At 46.4% G+C, this 22,207-nt stretch overlaps 1 protein-coding gene across 1 annotated transcript in view; it reads right to left on the bottom strand.

Moving 5' to 3' along the window:
• Positions 1-16,421, bottom strand: part of LOC107293882 — a 49,369-nt gene extending 32,948 nt beyond the window's left edge. The window contains 5 exon segments of the mRNA XM_029285482.1: positions 11,722-11,838; positions 14,449-14,486; positions 14,547-14,863; positions 14,866-14,948; positions 15,025-16,421. Of these exon segments, the coding sequence (XP_029141315.1) occupies positions 11,722-11,838; positions 14,449-14,486; positions 14,547-14,863; positions 14,866-14,948; positions 15,025-16,421 (1,952 nt within the window).
• Positions 16,422-22,207: the final 5,786 nt, after the last annotated feature.

Below are 22,207 nucleotides of genomic sequence, written 5' to 3'. Positions count from 1 at the left end.
AAAACTTCCGGGCAGAAGTTTTAAATTATACAGCATAAGTATGGGGGAGAGAAGGAACATGGAGCAGCAGCCGACATGTTTCAGCCTAGTATTTTGCTTCGCTGCTTCCACGCCGTGGAGGAAACCAAACGGCCGAATATTCTCCCGGCTTCTCCTCCGACCTGCCCTCCACTCACCTTCCAGCTGCTGCTTCGACCCTGGGAAGAGCACGAGATCCGCCCCCCAAAGCCTCCATCCTCCCAAGGATGAGCCGGAAGAGGAGGTTCCTCTGTCCTTCTCCTCGCCTCGACAGCCTTTCTAGCAATACTCGCTGGTTTTAACTTCTTTCACCTCAGCTGCCGTTTTCCAGGCGCCGGTGTTGTGTTAGAGCTCCACCTAGCGGCCGGAAACACACTCATTCTCTCTCTATCCCAGTGTTTCTCAACCTTGACAATTTTAAGGCATGTGGACTTCAACTCCCAGAAGTCCACAGCCAGATGGTCTATCCGGAGTTTCTAACGTTTTTTTAATTAGGTGCCGTTATCCACTCTTAGCGACCCACACGCATCACTTTTCTCCAGGACGATCCAAGTCTAGTCTGTCCTTTCGGGTATGGCAGGGACGCCCTCATAGTCGCTCCAACTGAGCCAGGAGCTTCTTTTGCAGGAACTAAACCAGGGGTAGTCAACCTTGGCTCTTTTATGACTCGTGGACTTCAACTCCCAGAATTCCTGAGCCAGCTGTGCTGGCTCAGGAATTCTGGGAGTTGAAGTCCACGAATCATAAAAGAGCCAAGGTTGACTACCCCTGGTTTATTAAACCAAAGGGAAGCATCCGAGGGAGAAACAAAATGTGCCATCAGCAACCTCCCTTGGGGAATCACTGAAGTCTATTCCAGCCAGTTCTTTCTCTTGGGGGTGCAGGATAAAATCTCATCATTGAACATTTCCAGGCAGCTTGTCTGGTTCCATGGCACAAAATGCTTGTATCCCATCTATCCCAGGCCCTCCAAAAGTCCACGAGCATTGCAACCAATGCGGTTTTGATGATGTGTCCTGGCCTGAACCCGGCCTGAGAAGGGATCAGGTGACTTTTTTCCTGCACAGCCCTTTCTCCGGGTGGTAAAATCGGAGTTGCAAGCAGAAGATGAGTTGAAGTTCCAATGCTGCCAGGCTTTCATTGCCCCCTTCAACTGTACTAATGGAAGATCTTAATCTGCAGCAATGCCTTGAAATCCTCTGCCAGGAAAACCTCTCGTGATTTTCTTACGCATAGCGCACTGCTGTTGAAGGTATGAAGCCGGCCAGGATGCCAACTGTCCAGAAGGGGGGGGAAATGACTCTTCCAGCCCTCTCCTGAGCTTGGAAAAGAAATATGGTTGTTACTTTGGTTGCGACAGAAATTGGCGCCATAATTTCCACTGCTGTGAAACGGGTCTTATAAAAAGTGACATCGTGGGACCACTTTGCTTAGTGAGGGCAATCCTGGCAGTTCCACATGTCATTAAAACTCCAGGACCTTGTGGGTCATTAAGGTAGGACCTCATGTGACTGCAGTGTGGGAAGAGGTAGGAGTCCCAGGCAAGCAGACCAGCAAGTGAGAGCTGCAGCTGAGAGATATAAGAGGGCTCGGCTCCTTTCTGGGGTTGGGAGAGGAATTGAGAGCCAAATACTAAAGCACAGGACTCATTAGAACTAGGGCCGTCATAACTTTTAGAATAGAATAACAGAGTTGGAAGGGACCTTGTAGGTCAGAGGTGTCAAACTCAATTTCATTGAGGGCCGCATCAGCATTGCGGTTGCCCTCAGGTGGCCGGGTAGGTGTGGCCAGGGTGGGTGCAGCCTACTGGGTGGGTGTGGACAGCTCTACATCGTTTGCGTCAAGGGGGCCGGTGGGGGCCTGGGCAGGAGTGGGATAGATCTGAGGGTCTCTGGCAGAAGGGGGTGGGACCCGGGCAAGTGCCAAGGCATGGTCCACTGGAGGAGCCTCACTGTTCCTCTCAGACCATGCCGGGGGGGGCTTATGGAGCTAAGACTGAATGCGTTTCAGCATAGATGGCCACCACAAAATTGTACATTGGCTCCCGGCTGGCCTGGGCCAGGGCCAAGGCAGCGGGGGCCGTTCCCTCACTGTTTCCAGGATGGCTTCGCGGGCCACATGAAACCACTTCGCGGGCCGCATCCAGCCCCCGGGCCTTGTGCTTGACATGTCTGTTGTAGGTCATCTAGTCCAACCCCCTGCCCAAGCAGGAGACTTACACCATTTCTGACAGATGGCAATCCAGTCTCTTCTTAAAAGCCTCCAGTGATGAAGCACCAACAACTTCTGAAGGCATTCTGTTCCATTGGTTGATTGTTCTGTCAGAAAATTTCTCCTCTAGGTTGAATCTCTCCTTAATCAGTTTCCATCCGTTATTCCTTGTCTGGAGAATAGGTTGACCCCCCTCCTGCTATCATGTCTCCCCTGGTCCTTCTCTTCACTAGTCTAGCCATGCCCAGTTCCTGTAACCATTCTTCATATGTTTTAGCCTCCAGTCTTCTGATCATCTTTGCTGTTCTTCTCTGACTTTTTCTAGAGTTTCAACATCTTTTTATAGTGTGGAGACCAAAACTGGTTGCAGTATTCTAAGGCTTTATAGAGTGGTACTAATACCTCACATGATCTTGATTAAATCCCTCTGTTAATGCAATTTAGGATTGCATTGGCTTTTTTGGCTGCAGCTGCACACTGTTGGCTCATATTTAATTGATTGTCCACTAAGACTCCAAGTTCCCTCACGATTACTGCTATAAGCCTGGTTTCACCCAATCTATATGTGTACTTTTGGTTTTTGTTGACTAAGTGTAAGACTTTACTTTTCTCTATGTTGAATTTCATTGTGTTAGATAGGGCCCCATGTTCAAGTCTATCAAGATCCCTCTGGATCTTGAGCCTATCATCTAGGGCAGCGGTTCTCAACCTATGGGTCGCGATCCCATTTGGGGTCGATCGACCATTTCACGGAGGTCGCCAAGCAAGGCTGTCCGCCATTTTTTCCCCCTTTTCCGGCGGGTGCCTTACCTCCCTTGAGCTGGGCCAGATGGTGGTCGGCCTGCTCCGTCTCTGCCGCTTGCCAGCTACGCCTCGGCCGGCGCAGGGGGCGGAACCACGCATGCGCGGCGCTCCCGGGCAGGGAAAGTCCTCGACTTACGACCGGTTGGGTAGTCCTCGACTTACGACCGGCTTAGTCCTCGACTTACGACCGGTTGGGGCTCGCAGCATTAAAAAGGTTGAGAACACCCCATACAAAACCCCCATACAAAACTACACCAGGCCGGCCGCACGGAATAGACGAGCCCTGAAGGCCCATCTATTCTGTGCGGCCGGCCTGGCGTAGTTTGATTATGTTTTAGTGGGGGTTTTGTATGGGGTGTTTTTAGAGCAGGCCTGTTATTTAATTTGATTTTAGAACAGAAACTTGCGTATATTTATCGTGGTTTTTATTATCGCCTGTTCACCGCCCTGAGTCCCGTAAGGGAGATAGGGCGGTATATAAATTTAATAAATAATAATAATAATAATAAGAAGAACCACTGATCTAGGGCAGTGGCTCCCAACCTTTTCTATGCCCCCAGTTGGGAACCCCTGATCTATGGTGTTGACTATTCCTGCCAGCTTAGTGTCATCTGCAAATTTGATAAGTTCCCTTTCTAGTCCCTCATCTAGGTCGTTTATGAAGTTGTTGAACAGTAGTGGGCCTAGGACAGACTCTTGTGATACCCCATTGCTTACTTCCCTACTTGTTGACTGCGGTTTGTCAGCCAGTTATAAATCCATCTGATGGTAATGCTGTCTATCCCACATTTTTAAAGCTTTCCAAGAAGTAGGTTGTGGTCTATTTTGTTGAATGCTTTGCTGAAGCCTACTATGTTCACAGCATTCCATTAGTCTACTAATTTAGTTAATTTAGTTTTTTGCCCAGGTTGACTGGGTATTCAATGCTGAAATTTATCTTGCACCCCCAAAACAAAAAACAGGCTGGAGGAGTCTTCACTGATCCCAAAGGGAGGTACGCTTTCTTGTTGCCTTATGGCACACTTGTGTTCCATCCCACAGATGCTTTCCCTTGGTGTAGTTCCTACAAAAGAAGCTCCTGGCTCAGTTGGAGTGACCATGAGGGCATCCCTGTGAACCCCGAAAGGACAGACGAGGGCTACGTGGTCCTGGAGAAAAGTTATGGATGTGGTCGCTAAGAGTGGAAAACGACACAATTTAAAAATCTTAGAAACACCAGATAGGGCAGCGGTTCTCCACCTATGGGTCGCGACCCCATTTGGGGTCGATCGACCATTTCACAGGGGTCGCCAAGCAAGGCTGTCCGCCATTTTTTTTTGTCCGCCATTTTTTCCCCCTTTTCCAGCAGGTGCCTTACCTCCCTTGGGCTGGGCCAGCTGGTGGTTGGCCTGCTCCGTCTCTGCCGCTTGCCAGCTACGCCTCGGCCGGCGCAGGGGGCAGAACCACGTATGCACAGTGCTCCCGGGCAGGGAAAGTCCTCAACTTACAACCGGTTGGGTAGTCCTCTACTTACGACCGGTTTAGTCCTCGACTTACGACCGGTTGGGGTCGCGGCATTAAAAAGGTTGAGAACCACTGAGATAGGGATAGAAGTAGTGTATTTTCAGTGTCACGTCACTAGGTGGAGCTCTAAAACAACACCAGCGCTGTAAGGACCTGCCTCCATTTCTCTACCAAGAAAGCAGAATTCTTGAAACCTGCATCATTTCAAAAGGAACTTTTATTGGCAGATACAGAAAGCAGGAAAGCTAGGCAGAATCTGCAGACTTCCTGCCCAAATCCATAGGTTAAACCTGCGAAATAATAGCCGCACCTGGACTGTCCATCCGGTTGGTTCAAACAGGACACCCACAGGTGACATCAGGCTGTGGGAAAGCAACCGATAAGGTACCTCTCTGAAAGTTGTTAGGTCTTCTCCAGTTCCTCCCTACGAGTTGAGATAAGGCAGATGGCCTCGAGGCATTCCTTTCACACCCATAGAGCAGGGGTCTTCAAACCTGGCCCTTTTATGACTTGTGGACTTCAACTCCCAGAATTCTTCAGCCAGGGATGCCTGGCTGAGAAATTCTGGGAGTTGAAGTCCACAAATCACAAAAGGGCCACATTTGAAAACCCCTGCCATAGAGGATACATCAAAGCAAATAGAGGAAATGTCCTACGTCAGGGGTCTTCAAACTTGGCCCTTTTATGATTTGTGGACTTCAACTCCCAGAATTCCTCAGCCAGCGCTGGCTGAGGAATTCTGGGAGTTGAAGTCCACAAGTCATAAAAGGGCCAGGTTTGAAGACCCCCTGTCCTACATGCACTACAAACTCCTGGCCTCCCCCCTAACCCAGTAGGAGAATGGCAGAACCCGAATAACTTAAACCCAGAGAATATGCATGATTAATAATTGAGGGTTCTGACTAGCGCCTAAAAAACCCACCCATCAAATAACAGTGTTGATGGTGGCTGAGTTGGGACATCAAACAGGAGGGGGGGGAGCAACTGAAGTGAAAGGAGTTAAAACCAGTGAGTATTGCTAGAAAGGATGCTGAGGAGAGGAGAAGGGCAGAGGAACCTCCTCTTCAGGCTCACCCATAGGAGGATGGAGGCATGGGGAGGTCAGATCAGAGAAGAAGCCGGGAGCAAGTGGGGCTACCTGGTTTCCTCCATGATGTTGAAGGGATTTTATTATGCTTAAGTTGATGTTAGTAATATTGATATTAGTAGTGATATTTTGTAATTTTATTTATATATATATATATATATATATATATATATATATATATATATATATATATATATATATATATATATATATATATATATATTAGAAGCAAATATTTTATGCTTTAGATATAGGTGATTGCTTATATGAAAAGAGGAAGGTAAGGGGAGGGGGGAAAGGAGTTACGGATGGAGCCTGGGTTGCTGTGTATGAGTCATCATCTAGGAATTATTTTTTTGTGCCATCTTATGCCTAGTACCCAGACCTGATCTTTTTGTTCTGGAAAGGTATAAAAGGTGGAAGACATCTTTTCTGGTTGTTGCCTTCATCTCTCTACCAGCCGCGAAGAGAGATGGGGTCACCCAACTCTATTTTGATCAATATAAAAGTTGTTTGCTTGCTGAAACCTCCGCTCAGGAGTTTCTTTGGCTCTTTTAAATTCCTGAGTGACGCTGGGGCAATTGTGAGGCTAAGTGGAAAACCTTACAATGTAAAAGAAGAGAAGCAACTCTTCTTTATTCCTTCCTAACCCAGATTTTACTCAACTGGTTCTGTAAGCTCTAAAACTGGTGACTTCGATTCTCTACTGGTTGGAAGATTTTAAAAGTCTCCTTGAAGTTAAGATTGATTCCCTGGGATTTTATGGACATATTGTTTTCTTTATAGTCACTTTAAGAATTTTCTGCATTAAACCATGAATCCTACTCCAATATTTCTTTGCTTTATCACACGTCCAAGCACCCACAACTTCTGAAGGCAAGCTGTTCCATTACTTGTTCTCACTGTTAGGAAATTTCTCCTTAATTCCAGATTGCTCCTCTCCTTGATTAGTTTCCACCCATTGTTTCGTGTCTTGTCTTCTGATGCTTTAGATTAGAAAATAAACTGATCCCCTCCTCTTTGTAGCATATCCCCCCACAGCCCAATCCTCCTTTTCTCTAGACTGGCCAAACCCCAATCCTGCAACCGTTCTTCATATGTTTTAGCCTCCATGCCTTTAAATTTTACTCTCTCCCATTTCCCAGTACAAAACTACAGGCAGTAGTTTTAAATTATATAGCATAAGTAGTAATAACATTTGGGGAGAGAAAGAAGCAGCCGACATGCTTCAGCCTAGTTGCTTCTCTGCTTTTACACCGTGGAGGAAACCAGGCAGCCCTACTTGCTCCCGGCTTCTCCTCCGACCTGCCCTCCACTCACCGTCCAGCTGATGCTTTAGCCCCGGGAAGAGCATGCATGCCACCCTCCACACCTCCATTCTTCCATGGATGAGCTGGAAGAGGAAGGTCCTCTCCTCTCCTCTCCTCTCCATCCTTTCTAGCAATACTCGATGGTTTTAACACAGTTTCACTCATCAGCTCCCTCTCCGCTTGGATGTAGGTGTGTGTAGTTGTACTTCTCTCTGCATATATATCTGCATCTATATAATCTTATCCCTAAAACCTCCAACTGTACGGTGGATATAAAAAGTCTACACACTCTTGTACCATGCTAGGTTTTTGAGATGTAATTCCATGGATGAAGGATCGAGTAGAGAGGTTGGGAACAGAGAGGAGGCGGGGAGGAGGTGGATGAATGCAGCCTGGAGAGAAGGGGTTCGGTATGGGACGAGTGTGACAGAATCTGGTACAGCGCAGGAGCTCAGCATGTGTGAGTTTGCAGAGAAGTTCGATAAGAATGAGGAAGGGGGGAGGAAAGCTGCAACACAGGTGGTTAGGAAGAGAAATGGGGGGAGTGAACAACAAGGAGGTGTCCTGCGTACAAAATTAAATCCCCCCCTAGTGTACGAGCAAGAAAGTGCAAGAACAAGGGTGAGGGAAAGGGAAGCAGGAACGTGACAGCTTGTGATACGATGATTAGAACTCAAACGCAGGAGGCTCGATTGGGCCTGATTACAAGGTCCAGGAGCTGGGTGCAAAAGGCACCACTCCTATAAGTAGCCATCCCATCTACTGCATGTTACCCTGATGATGCTGGCAGTGAGCCGGCGAAAGCTTGGTGTTTTAAATTTTATTAAAACTTTTTACAGTTTTAAAAGAATTTCCTGGTGGTCTTACAATTTGTGATTACCGAATGTATAAACTGTACAATTCAATTGAAAAACATATTTTTTTGAGGAAAAATAATAAGAAACCTACAATAACGTGGTTTCATAAAGATGCGCACCCTTAAACTAATTCTTTCTTGAAGCTCTTTTTGATTTTATCACAGCATGCAGGCTTTTGAGATAGGAGCCTGGCACATTATTCCCTTGGGAATCTTTGCAAATCGCTCCAAATCTGTCAGGTTGGGAGGGTCATGCTTCTGTTAATAGGATGAAGCTGACAACTATATATGGATGCACACAGAAATACTTCAGGAAGTTTTAGGGCGCAGCACCTGCTAATCTTATGAAGCTAAGTAGGGTGAAGCTTCACTCTTACAGCTTCAATCATTTGCCGAGACAGGTTTTGAGGAGTTATCTTGCACCCCCCAAGAAAATGAAAAACTGCCTGGAACCATGGTCACCAGCCTCAAAGGAAGATGTAATTTCTCCTTGGTTCTTCTACATCGTTTCCCCTTACATGATTTATACTTTCCTTTGGTTTCGTTGAAGGAAAGGGGCAATGACTGCACTCTTGGGAGACCTGAAATAAAAGGTTTGAGAGAGATCCTCAGGGAGAAAACCTATCGATGCGTTCGGTGGCAGAGAAATACGACTTGATGGTAGATAAGCCCGGAATCAATGAAAACATCTTGCCAAAGCTTGAGGGTAGAGATAGGACGAGCGTGATTTTCAGCCTTATGTCGCTAGATGACGCTCTACAAATGGGGAACACGCATGCCTAAAAAGCAGAGAATAGAATATAGCAGTGGCACCGCCAGTGCTAATATGGTATGGGAGGGAGAGAGGCTGAGCTGGAACAAATTAAAGGGGGAAAGCTAGATCTTCCTTGCTTTACGGAAGACTAGGAGGATAAAGGCCTGTGACACTTCAGGGGGAAGAGTGTCTCACAGGGCAGGGTCTGCAACGGAAAAGGCTCACTTCCTAGCTATCAGACGGCAATATTTAAGGGAAAGGATAGGAGCGTTTCCACCCTATCTGACCTGGTAGAACAGATGGATGCAGAAATAATAAAAGTGGAACACTGATGATGTCAACGCTGCAAATACTGTATATTCTTGCTTTGACAATATGCAGAACTGTCTGGTATTTATATAGTTAAACCAGCAACTGGGAAAGAGGGAGGAGCATAAGGATAGCCTGGGAGAAAGAAACGGGAAGTAAATCATATCTTCCAAGTTGATTGGAAGATGTGAACCATGACCCCAAAATAAGGGAGTGGGAAATGCTTAGGATTATATGCGTAACGGAAGAGAAGCCAGACCTAAGCATTTCCACCATGCTGTACTGACGTCTCTGTAACCTTAATAAATGCTTTTAGGAAAAATATGCCTGAAAGTCCTTTTAAGTGTTTCGTTAATCAGACACATGACAGATGACAGATACCCTGTTGGCTCCATGGTTAGAAGGCAGTATGGCCAGCTGACTCTGCCCACAAGCTGGAATTTGATCCTGACGGGGCTCGAGGTTGACTCAGCCTTCCATCCTTCTGACTTCGGTAAAATGAGGACCCAGATTATTGGGGGAATATTGTATCTCTGTAAACTGAGAGTGCTATAAAGCACTGTGGGGTGCTATATATAAATTCTCAGTGCTATTGCTATAAGAAAGAAATGGCTTTAAAGGTGATGACCTTGAATTGCACCTGTAAAGGAACAGATACGGAGCAGCTCGCATCACAAAGATGTTTCATAGACAACTTAGGGTCTCCCATTGTTCCTTCCGCTGCTGCGTTCTGGACCAGCTGAAGTTTCTAGGTCAGGCTTGTCAAACTCGCAATGTGACGTGACATCGCACGACATATTGTGACTTTTCCCCCAATGCTGGCAATTCGGTGGGCGTGGTTTCGGCGTGACGCATCCAGCCCATGGACCGGAAGTTTGACATGCCTGTTCTAGGTGATCCAGGGCACTGATCCAAACAGGAGGTGACCGAGACATGAGTGACCCGTGTTGCAAGACCTCCCTGGTCCAGGAAAGGGCACAATTGGTGCACCGGATGAATCTGTGCAAAGCGCTTCCTCCACCTATGATCTCAAGCAGGAACTGGGAGTCCAGGAGGACCCCCAGGTTGTGCACGAGCTGTCGACAAAGGAGATCACATGACCCCAGGACACTGAAACCGCCCCAAATACGAGTCAATTGCCAAGACGCTCAATTTTGATCATGTGACAAGGGGGTTGCTGCAATGGTTGCAAGTGCGAAAAATGGTCACTTTTCTTCGGTGCTGTTGTAGCTTTAAATAGTCGCTAAGTGAAATGTTACAAGTCCAGGACTACCTGTACATAGTTGGGTGTCATAGGATGGGTGGCCTCCCCTAGCGGCTTCATGTAGATCAGGGGTAGTCAACCTTGGCTCTTTTATGACTCATGGACTTCAACTCCCAGAATTCCTGAGCCAGCATGGCTCAGCTTGGAAACCTCTCCCTTTCCCCTCAGCATGGCTGGCTCAGGAATTCTGGGAGTTGAAGTCCACGAGTCATAAAAGAGCCAAGGTTGCCTACCCCTGATGTAGATATTAAAAAGGAGCAAGAATGGCGCCAGGCATGAACGTACTTAGTAAGGCCAGGAGGGTTGGTTAAACTTCTAATTTGAACAAAAGCAGGAATCTCCTTTTTGAGACTCCCAGACCATCCAAACGCCATCAGCCTTGCTAGAAGGGCCCTGTATTTGAGGGCAGGTATATGTTAAATGTGGAGGCTTTGAATTTTACCCTTTGCGTTGTATGGGGCTTATTGGTTTCTATTAAGGTTTAATTGCTGAAAACCGAGTGGAGTCACCACGAGTTGGGCTGCCGTATACATTTTCTTAATAAATAAAAATGCATACAAACATATTTTATATCCCTCTTTATTATACAGAAAAATAACTGAAGGCAACAAACATACATAATATAGACTCAAGCGCCTTTCTTGTGGCCCAGCAGCCCAATTGCCCTCAATTCCGTGAAAGGGAAGGACTGCACTGGGCCAGAGACAGGAAGCTCAGATCAGAGAAAGGAAAGAGAAAGAACAAAGGAAGCAAAAGGAAGCTCAGATCAGAGGCTTGCAGGCTAAAACATATGGAGAAATGGGCATCACTAGTCTAGTGAAGAGGAGGACCAGGAATCTCCCAGTATTTGAGGGACTGTCACAGAGAGGAGCGGGACAACCTATTTTCCAAAGCACCCAAAGACAAGGAACAATGGATGGAAATAGCTTGCCTTCCGAAGTTGTGGGTGCTTCATCACTGGAGGCTTTCTAGTAGAGACTGGATAGCCCCTTGTCAGAAATGGTGCAGGGTCTCCTGCTTGAGCAGGGGGTGGGAGTAGATGACACACAAGGTGCCTTTCAACTCTGTAATTTAATTCCATTCTATTCTTTTTCTCCCTCATTTTTGATACTAAGACATATGTCACTAAAAAGAATCATGGAAGAAAGTAAATGGTTAATTGCTCAGCTGGGCTTCCAGAGAAAAGAAACAAAATACTAGATTCCTCTACACCAGTGGTTCTCAACCTGTGGGTCCGGACCCCATTTGGGGTCGAATGACCATTTCATGGGGGTCGCCAAGCAAGGCTGTCCGCCATTTTTTTTTCCCTTTTCCGGCGGGTGCCTTACCTCCCTTGGGCTGGGCCAGCTGGTGGTCGGCCTGCTCCGTCTCTGCCGCTTGCCAGCTACGCCTCGGCCGGCGCAGGGGGCGGAACCACGCATGCGCAGCGCTCCCGGGCAGGGAAAGTCCTCGACTTACGACCGGTTGAGTAGTCCTCAACTTACGACTGGTTTAGTCCTCGACTTACGACCTGTTGGGGTCACGGCATTAAAAAGGTTGAGAACCACTGCTCTACACATATCAAATTTTGCCTTGTATCTGCAATCTAGGTGTTTGAATGGCTACTCCTCTATGTGTAACCTTACATGATTTAAAAGACTAGAACTAGTACTGAAATCTTTCCCACAAACCGGACATTCATACGGTTTCACTCCTGTGTGAGTCCTCCACTGTATCACCAAACTGGAATTCCGACTGAAACTTTTCCCACATTTGACACCCTACTATGGATAATAATAATAATAATAATAATAATAATAATAATAATAATAATAATAATAATAATGTTGGACGAGACCTTGGAGGTTTGTCCAACCCCCTGCTCATGCAGGAAACCCTATACCTTATTAGACAAATGGTTGTCCCATCTCTTCTTAAAAACCTCCAGTCTTAGAACATTCACAACTTCTGGAGGCATGTTGTTCCACTGTTTAATTGTTCTGACAGGAAATTTCTTCTTAGTTTTACATTGCTTCTCTCTTTGATTAGTTTCCATCCACTGCTTCTTGTCTTGCCTTCAGGTGCTTTGGAGATTAGCTTGACTCCCTCTTCTTTGTGGCAGCCACTGAGATATAGGAACACTGCTATCGTGTCCCCCCTCGTCCTTCTCTTCATTAAGTTAGGACATACCCAATTCCAGCAACTGTTCTTTATATATTTTAGCCTCCAGTCCCCTAATCCAGAGGTCCCCAACCTTTTGGGCACTCGGGATTGTTGTCTGTGGAGAGAGGTTTTTCCATGGATCGGAGGGGGCGTGGTTTCATGTCCTGCCTGCATCCTGTGCATGGGGCTTTGCTTGTTTACACGGCCTGGTGTCAGGCATGCCGTGGCCTGGTGCCGGTCCACGGACTGGGGATTAGAGACCCCTGCCTTAATTATACTTGTTGCTCTTCTCTGTACTCTTTCTAGAGTCTCAATATCTTTTTTACATTGTGGTGACCAAAACTGGATGCAGTATTCCAAATATGGCCTTACCAAGGCATTGTAAAGTGGTATTAACACTTCACGTGATCTTGATTCTATCCCTGTTAATGCAGCCTAGCACTGTGTTGGCTTTTGTGGCAGCTGCAGCACACTGCTGACTCATAATTATGTGATTGTCCACTTGAGTTACTAATCCCTCTCACAGTTACTAATATTGAGCAAGCTACCACCTATACCAAGGGTCGGCAACCTTAAACACTCTGATTCACTTGGACCCGTTTCCCACAGAAAACACTGGGAGCCACAAAACCCTTTTGACATCTAAAATGAAGATAACACTGCATATACCACTGATGGCGAACCTTTTAGAGACCGAGAGCCCAAACTGCAACCCAAAACCCACTTATGCATCGTCAAGTGCCGGGTGGGTATGGCCCATTGGCTGGGCGTGGCCCATTGGCTGGGCGTGGCTGCGGTGGTAACGGCAGACTGGGTGGGACTAAAAGGTTCAATCAATCAATTCCAACTTTGCAAGATTTTTTTTCCCACTAAAAGTTGAAATTGACTGATTGATTGAACCTTTTTTTTTGTTTTTTGCACACAGTGGCGGAGGCCTAAAGCGAAAAGGTTTTATAAAACCCAGCTGAAGGCCTAGGACTGGGGAGACGGCACGCGTGCCCACAGAGAGGGCTCTGAGTGCTGCCTCTGGCACCCGTGCCATAGGTTCGCCACCACTGGCATATACCTTTATGCTATGTATAAAAAAACAATAGTGTCGCATTTATGAAATCAATAGACTGCTCTCTCCCTTCCCCTCCCTCTCCCTCCCCTCCCACCAGCCTCTGCTGCAGTTCACATGCTCTCTTTCTGCCAAATGACACTGCCAAATGACTAGCCCCCGCCACTCCTGCCGTAGCCCGTCCGCTTCTCCCTCACACTCATTGCACCCCTTTCACCAGAATCCCCCATATAAAGTTAGATGAGGCCCGCCGGTCAAGAAGGGCGCACCAGGTCAGTGGGAGTTGGCCAGGGCAGCGGCCACCCGGAGGTGCAGCCAGGCCCAGGGCAAGTGGTGCTGGCGGGCAGTGGGGGGAGGGAGAGGAGAGAGAGCTGGAGCCCCAGTTCTTTGCCCAGAGATGCTGCTTCCTTTCGGCCACCGGACTGGGCTTTGGCCGCGGACTAGCGGAGAAGCCATCATGAAGCGGGTGGTTTCTGTCCAGGCCCCAGGCAGGAATCTTCCGCAACAGGGAGGGGAGGGAAGGGGAGCACCCCGGGGCAGAGACCGAAGCAGGTAGCAGTTTTCACAGCCCCTCAGAAACAGCAGGCAGGCAGGGAAAGGAGCCGAGGGAAGGAGGGCTGGAGGGCAGCAGCAAGAGCCCAACACGGAATGTATTGGACATAAAGCAAGGCTGGGAGCCAGGCTGTGGAACATCTGAGGCCAGCTACTCTCCCCACAGCCGGTGAGAACCATAGTGACAGCACGAGGCGTCCACCTCATTCACGCCCTGGAGCGCGAGAAAGGTGGCTAGAAGCGGCGGCGGCAGCGTCTTCCCACTTGATAAGGCTGATGCAAGGTAAAGGCGCTGTGGGCTCAATTCCAGCTACCCCCCCTTCTACCCGGACTGCTCCTTCAGTTACTCGGGCGTGGTAGCCCCCTCCTCTTCGAGAAGCCTCATCCAACTCTACGTGAGGGAGTGCGGAAGACGACAAGAGCATGAGGCCAGGTGAGAATATCGGCGATGGTGGCATGGTGGCTGGGGAGGGGGGATCATGGCAGTGGCATTGGCAGCTCCCCCCACCCAGCCCATTTCCCCAGCCAGCTCCATATGATGCTGGCAGAACTCCCCCTCCCTGAACACCTCATCTGACCCACGACACTTATATAGTTTCTCTCCTGTGTGAGTCCTCTGATGTATCACAAGGCAGGAATTCTGACTGAAACCACAATCTGGACACTCTTATGGTTTCTCTCCTGTGTGAGTCCTCTGATGTTTCACCAGCTGATATTTCCAAGAGAAATTTTTCCCACAATCAGAGCATTCATACGGTTTCTCTCCCGTGTGAGTTCTCTGGTGTATCACAAGGCAGGAATTCTGACTGAAACATTTCCCACAATCTGGACACTCATATGGTTTCTCTCCTGTGTGAGTCCTCTGATGTTTCACCAGGTAGGAATTCCAACTGAAACTTTCCTCACAATCTCGGCACCGATATGGTTTCTCTCCTGTGTGAGTTCTCTGGTGGCTCAACAGGTGGGAATTCTGACTGAAACCTTTCCCACAATACACTCATGTGGTTTCTCTCCTGTATGAGTTCTATTGTGGCTTACCAGGTGGGAATTCTGACTGAAACTTTTCCCACAATACAGACTCATATGGTTTCTCTCCTTTGTGAGTTCTCTGGTGTCTCACCAGCATGAAATTCGAATTGAATCTATTCCCACACTCTGGGCACCGATACGGTTTCTTTCCTGTGTGAGTCCTTTGATGATTAACCAGGTCAGATTTCCGAGAGAAACCCTTCCCACACTCTGGGCACTCATACGGTTTCTCTCCTGTGTGAGTCCTCTGGTGTTTCACCATGTTGGAACTCTGACTGAAACCTTTCCCACACTGTGGGCACTCATACGGTTTCTCTCCTGTGTGAGTCCTTTGATGTTTAAGCAGGTCAGATTTCCGAGAGAAATCTTTCCCACACTCTGGGCATTCATACGGTTTCTCTCCTGTGTGTGTCCTCTGGTGTATCATCATGTAGGAACTCTCTCTGAAACATTTCCCACACTCTGGGCATTCATATGGTTTCTCTCCTGTGTGAGTCCTTTGATGATTAACCAGATCATATTTCTGAGAGAAATCTTTCTCACAATCAGGGCACTCATATGGTTTCTCTCCTGTGTGAGTTCTCTTGTGCCTTACCAGGTGGGAATTCTGACTGAAACTTTTCCCACAATACAGACACTCATATGGTTTCTGTCCTGTGTGAGTTCTCTGGTGTCTCACCAGCATGAAATTCGAATTGAATCTATTCCCACACTCTGGGCACTGATACGGTTTCTCTCCTGTGTGAGTCCTTTGATGATTAACCAGGTGAGATTTCCGAGAGAAACCTTTCCCACACTCTGGGCACTCATACGGTTTCTCTCCTGTGTGAGTCCTCTGGTGCATCATCAGGTTGGAACTCGTACTGAAACCTTTCCCACACTGTGGGCACTCATACGGTTTCTCTCCTGTGTGAGTCCTTTGATGATCAACCAGGTAAGATTTTGAAGAGAAACCTTTCCCACACTTTGGGCACTCATACGGTTTCTCTCCTGTATGAGTCCTCTGGTGTATCATCATGTAGGAACTATCTCTGAAACATTTCCCACACTCTGGGCATTCATACGGTTTCTCTCCTGTGTGAGTCCTTTGGTGATCAACCAGGTAAGATTTCCGAGAGAAATCTTTCCCACAATCAGGGCACTCATATGGTTTCTCTCCTGTGTGAGTTCTCTTGTGGCTTACCAGGTGGGAATTATGACTGAAACTTTTCCCACAATACAGACACTCATATGGTTTCTGTCCTGTGTGAGTTCTCTGGTGTCTCACCAGCATGAAATTCGAATTAAATCTATTCCCACACTCTGGGCACTGATACGGTTTCTCTCCTGTGTGAATCCTTTGATGTTTAAGCAGGTCAGATTTTTGAGAGAAATCTTTCCCACAATCAGGGCACTCATACGGTTTCTCTCCTGTGTGAGTCATCTGGTGTTCCACAAGACGGGAATTCCAACTGAAACTTTCCCCACAATCTGGACACTCATGTGGTTTCTTTCCTGTGTGAGTTCTCTTACGTCTCACCATATTAGTGGTGAATGCTAAATCTTTTATCACATTCGGAGCACTGGTAGAGCTTCTCTCCAGTATGGGTCCTTCCATGAATCATGAGGAAGCCATTCTGAGTAAGATTTTGGCCACTCTCCCAATATCTGTATCACATTTCAGTGGGTGGATTGTCTTGTGCATAATTAGCTGTGATCTGCAACCTCTATTTTCGCACTTTAGGCAGTCTGTGGGTTTTTTCCCCCCAATTCTTGGATTCTTGAGGAGGCCAAAAATGTTTCTAAGCTCTTACTTGGAGGTTCTTTGAGTCAAGCTTCTCATTCTCTGTTGTCCAGAGTGCTCTTCTTGGCATCCTCTTTGTCTGTAAGATTCACATTAATGCATTAGTTTCATTATTGTTCAACAAATGGCCGCAGGACATGTAAAAGCAGCAAAAAAAAAAACCCTCAACAAACCCATATATTACAATGAAAACATCAAAATTCTAGTTTAACCTCTAACATTTTTTATGATATATTTGGCACACAGAAGACTAGGAAAATTCAAGTTCAAATATTGATTCAATTATAAAATTCTCTTTTTGGCTTGGATAGATATACGTACACATATTCTCACAGAAATAGACATCTATCAATTTATGTATTTCGGTGTGCATATGCGTCCGTATATCAATCAGAATAGAGCTGGAAAGCACCTTGTAGGTCTCCCAGGCCAACCGCTGCTCAAGCTGGAGACCATGTACCGTTTCAGACAACTGGCTGTCCAATCTTTTCTTAAAAACCTCCATGATGAAGCACTCATAACTTTTTTTTCTTGGTTAAATAATGTTATTCACTTGACTTCTAACTCCCTCTGTTGCAGTAAAATGAGGCATGAACATACAACCGGTCAATTTCATCCTCTTCAGCACGTGGTTGGGGCATAGATTTGGACTACTGTGATATTGAATGGTTTGCCTTGGATTCGAATTGAGATCATTCTGTCATTTTGGGGATTGTATCCCAGTATTGCTTTTCCTATTCTTTTATTGACTATGAAGGCTACTCCATTTCTTCTGAGGGATTCTTGCCTGCAGTAGTATACCTGATGGTCATCTGAGTTAAATTCACCCATTCCTGTCCATTTTAGTTTGCTGATTCCTAAGATGTTGATGTTCAGTCTTGTCATCTCTTTTTTGACTACGTCTAGCTTGCCTTGATTCATGGATCTTACATTCCAGATTCCTATGGAGAAAAGATCTTTACAGCATCGGACTTTCCTTTCACCACCAGATGCATCCACAGCTGAGCGTCCTTTCGGCTTTGGCCCAGTCGCTTCATTCTTTCTGGCGCTACTAGTACTAGCCCTCTGCTCTTCCCCAGTAGCATATTGGACACCTTCCGACCTGAGGGGCTCATCTTCCAGCGTCATATCTTTTTGCCTTTTAGTACGGTCCATGGGGTTTTCATGGCAAAGATACTGGAGTGGTTTGCCATTTCCTTCTCCAGTGGATCACATTTTGTCAGAATTCTCTACTATGACCTGTCCGTCTTGGGTGGCCCTGCACGGCATAGCTCATAGCTTCATGAAGAGGATGAAATTGACCGGTTCTATGAAGCCCTACAGCACCTTATAGAATTAACACCCCAAAATGATGTCCTTATCATCATGGGGGATTGGAATGCTAAAGTAGGAAGCCAAAAGATAACCGGAATAACAGGCAAGTTTGGCCTTGGAGTACAAAATGAAGCAGGGCACAGGCTGATAGAATTTTGTCAAGAGAATACGATGGTCATAACAAACACTCTTTTCCAACAACCCAAGAGACGGCTCTACACATGGGCATCACCAGGCAGTCAACATAGAAATCAGATTGACTATGTGCTCTGCAGCCAAAGATGGAGAAGCTCTATACAGTCAGTAAAAACAAGACCAGGAGCTGACTGTGGCTCAGATCATGAGCTTCTCATTGCAAAATTTAGGCTTAAATTGAAGAAAGTAGGGAAAAGTACTAGGCCACTCAGGCATGAACTAAATCATATTCCTGATGAATATACAATAGAGGTGACAAGTAGATTTAAGGAATTAGATCTGATAGACAGAATGCCTGAAGAACTATGGACGGAAGTTCGCAACATTGTACAAGAGGTAGCAACTAAAACCATCCCAAAGAAAAAGAAATGCAAGAAAGCAAAATGGCTGTCTGAGGAAGCTTTGCAAATAGCTGAGGAAAGAAGGGAAGCGAAAGGCAAAGGACAAAGATACACCCAATTGAATGCAGAATTCCAGAGAATAGCTAGAAGAGATAAGAATACCTTCTTAAATGAACAGTGCAAAGAAATAGAAGAAAACAACAGAATAGGGAGGACCAGAGATCTCTTCAAGAAAATTGGAGATATGAAGGGAACGTTTCATGCAAAGATGGGCATGATAAAGGACCAAAATGGCAGGGACCTNAAAGAAAGGCAATGCCAAAGAATGTTCAAACTATCGCACCATTGCACTCATTTCACATGCTAGTAAAGTTATGCTTAAAATCCTACAAGCTAGACTCCAGCAGTATGTGGATCGAGAACTACCAGAAGTACAGGCAGGATTTCGAAGAGGCAGAGGAACTAGAGATCAAATTGCCAACATACGCTGGATCATGGAGAAACCTAGGGAGTTTTAGAAAAACATCTACTTCTGCTTCATTGACTATGCTAAAGCCTTTGATTGTGTGGATCACAACAAATTGTGGCAAGTTCTTAAAGAGATGGGAGTACCAGACCATCTTATTTGTCTCTTGAGAAATCTATATGCAGGTCAAGAAGGAACAGTGAGAACTGGACATGGAACCACTGATTGGTTCAAAATTGGGAAAGGAGTCCGGCAAGGCTGTATACTGTCGCCCTGCCTATTTAACTTATATGCAGAGCACATCACGAGAAAGGCAGGGCTAGATGAATCAAAAGTTGGAATTAAGATTGCCGGGAGAAATATCAACAACCTAAGATATGCAGATGATACCACTCTAATGGCAGAAAGTGAAGAGGAACTAAACAGCCTCTTGATGCGGGTGAAGAAGGAGAGTGCAAAAGTTGGCTTGAAACTCAACATTAAGAAAACCAAGATCATGGCATCCGGCCCTCTCAATTCCTGGCAAATAGATGGGGAAGAAATGGAGGTAGTGACAGATTTTATCTTCCTGGGCTCCAAGTTCACCTCAGATGGGGACTGCAGCCAAGAAATTAAAAGACGCTTGCTCCTGGGGAGGAAAGTTATGGCAAATCTAGACAGCATACTAAAAAGCAGAGACATCACCCTGCCAACAAAAGTGTGTATAGTCAAGGCCATGGTTTTCACAGTTGCAATATATGGATGTGAAAGCTGGACCATAAGAAAGGCTGAGCGACAAAGAATTGAGGCCTTTGAACTATGGTGCTGGAGAAGACTCCTGTGAATCCCCTGGACTGCAAGGCGATCAAACCGGTCAGTCCTAGAGGAGATCAACCCTGACTGCTCTTTAGAAGGCCAGATCCTGAAGTTGAAACTTAAATACTTTGGCCACCTAATGAGAAGGAAGGACTCACTGAAGAAGGGCCTAATGCTGGGAAAGATTGAGGGCAATAGAAGAAGGGGACAACAGAGAATGAGGTGGCTGGATGGAGTCACTGAAGCAGTAGGTGTGAACTTAAATGGACTCCAGAAGATGGTAGAGGACAGGAAGACCTGGAGGAATGCTGTCCATGGGGTCGCGATGGATCGGACACGACTTTGCAATTAACAACAACAACAAGTAGTATAACTAGCCGTTTCTGTATCAACAAAACAATCATCAGTAAAACCCAAAATCATGGTATCATTTTCTTCCACCTCAAGGACAAAGTCCAGAAGCAGTTTCCAAGCAGAAACAAAAGTACTTATATTCTTTTCTTTTATCAAAACAGTAAATTGATTCATCTCTGCTAATTCCATCAGTTTTGCAGCCATTCGTCCATGATAGGATTCGAGCACCCTTCCATTTTTGTGCATATTTCAGTCTTGCTGCCGTCACCATATATAAAATCAGAGTTTTGAATTTTCTTTCCATGTCCTTTTACATTAGGCCCAGAAGGAAGGATTCTGGTTTAATAATTATATTTAAGAATTTTCTGCATTAAAATATGAATCCCACTCAAAATATTTCTTTAATTTATCACATGTCCAAGCATCCACAACTTCTGAAGGCAAGCTGTTCCACTACTTGTTCTCACTGTTAGGAAATTTCTCCTTAATTCCAGGTTGCTTCTCTCCTTGATTAGTTTTCCCCCCATTGTTTCTTGTCCTGCTTTCTGGTACTTTAGAAAATAAACTGATCCCCTGCTCTTTGTGGCAGACCCTCAAATACTGGAATACTGCTATCATGTCCCCCCCCCCCAATCCTCCTTTTCTCTAGACTGCTCAAACCCAAATCCTGCAACCGTTGTTCATACGTTTTAGCCTCCAGGCCTTTATATTTTACTTTCTCCCCTTTCCCAGCACAAAATTACTGGCAGAGGTTTTAAATTATACAGCATAAGTAGTAATAACATTTGGGGAGAGAAAGAAGCAGCCGACATGCTTCAGCCTAGTTGCTTCTCTGCTTTTACACCGTGGAGGAAACCAGGCAGCCCTACTTGCTCCCGGCTTCTCCTCCGACCTGCCCTCCACTCACCGTCTAGCTGATGCTTTAGCCCCGGGAAGAGCATGCATGCCACCCTCCATGCCTCCATTCTTTCATGGATGAGCCGGAAGAGGAAGTTCCTCTCCTCCTCTCCTCGACATCCTTTCTAGCAATACTCGATGGATTTCACGCCCTTCAGCTGCGCCTGTGGTTGGTTGGATGTCGGATCTCAGCCACAGCCGATGCCGCTATTAGATTGACGGTTCTCCTGGCGCTGTTGTTGTGTTAGAGCTCCACCTAGTGACAGGAGGCTGAAATTACGCTCATTCTGTCTCTAAATGGAGTTTCTAGGGCAGTGTTTCTCAACCTTGACAATTTTAAGGCATGTGGACTTCAACTCCCAGAATTCCACAGCCAGCATTGCTGGCTGTGGAATTCTGGGAGTTGAAGTCCACATGCCTTAAAATTGTCAAGGTTGAGAAACACTGTTCTAGGGTTTTTTTTTTAATTAAGTGACGTTTTCCGCTCTTGGCGACCACATTCATAACTTTTCTCCAGGACGATCTAAGCCTAGTCCAGGGGTAGGCAACCTGGGCTCTTTTATGACTCGTGGACTTCAACTCCCAGAATTCCCGAGCCAGGCAAGCTGGCTCGGGAATTCTGGGAGTTGAAGTCCACGAGTCATAAAAGAGCCAAGGTTGCCTACCCCTGGCCTAGTCTGTCCTTTGGGTATCGCAGGGACGGCCACTCCCGCCTCTTCCATGGGAGGACGGAGTCGTGGAGGGTGTCAGGTGTGCTTTTCCCAGTGTGGAAGCAGCAGCTGGAAGGTGAGCTGAGGTCATGTCGGAGAAGAAGCCTGGAGCAAGGAGGGCTGTCTGGTGTCCTCCACGGTGGAAAAGCAGAGAAGGAACTCATCTGCTACATATCCCTTCCTAGCCCCGATTTTATTCCGCTGCTGCTGTAGGCTTGAAAACCGGTGCCCTCAGTTTTCTACTTCAAGTTAAATTTGATTGCTTGGGGTTTTATGGACATTGTTCTGGAAGACATGTTGCTTTCTTGGCAACAATATGGGACTGATCTGCCACTGGTGTCTTCTGGGATTTTACGTTCTTTTTCTTCCATGTTTAGCTGACAAGCACGGTATTTCCTATTGGAGCCCCATCAGGGTATTAACCAGGTTCAACTGTGCTTAAGCCAGCACTTT

This window comes from Protobothrops mucrosquamatus, unplaced genomic scaffold (assembly GCF_001527695.2).
Source record: "Protobothrops mucrosquamatus isolate PMUCROS unplaced genomic scaffold, P.Mucros_1.0 scaffold1758, whole genome shotgun sequence".
Taxonomy (NCBI): Eukaryota; Metazoa; Chordata; class Lepidosauria; order Squamata; family Viperidae; genus Protobothrops; species Protobothrops mucrosquamatus.
Note: the sequence above shows the minus strand (reverse complement) of the source record. Positions and strands in the feature narration are given on the sequence as shown.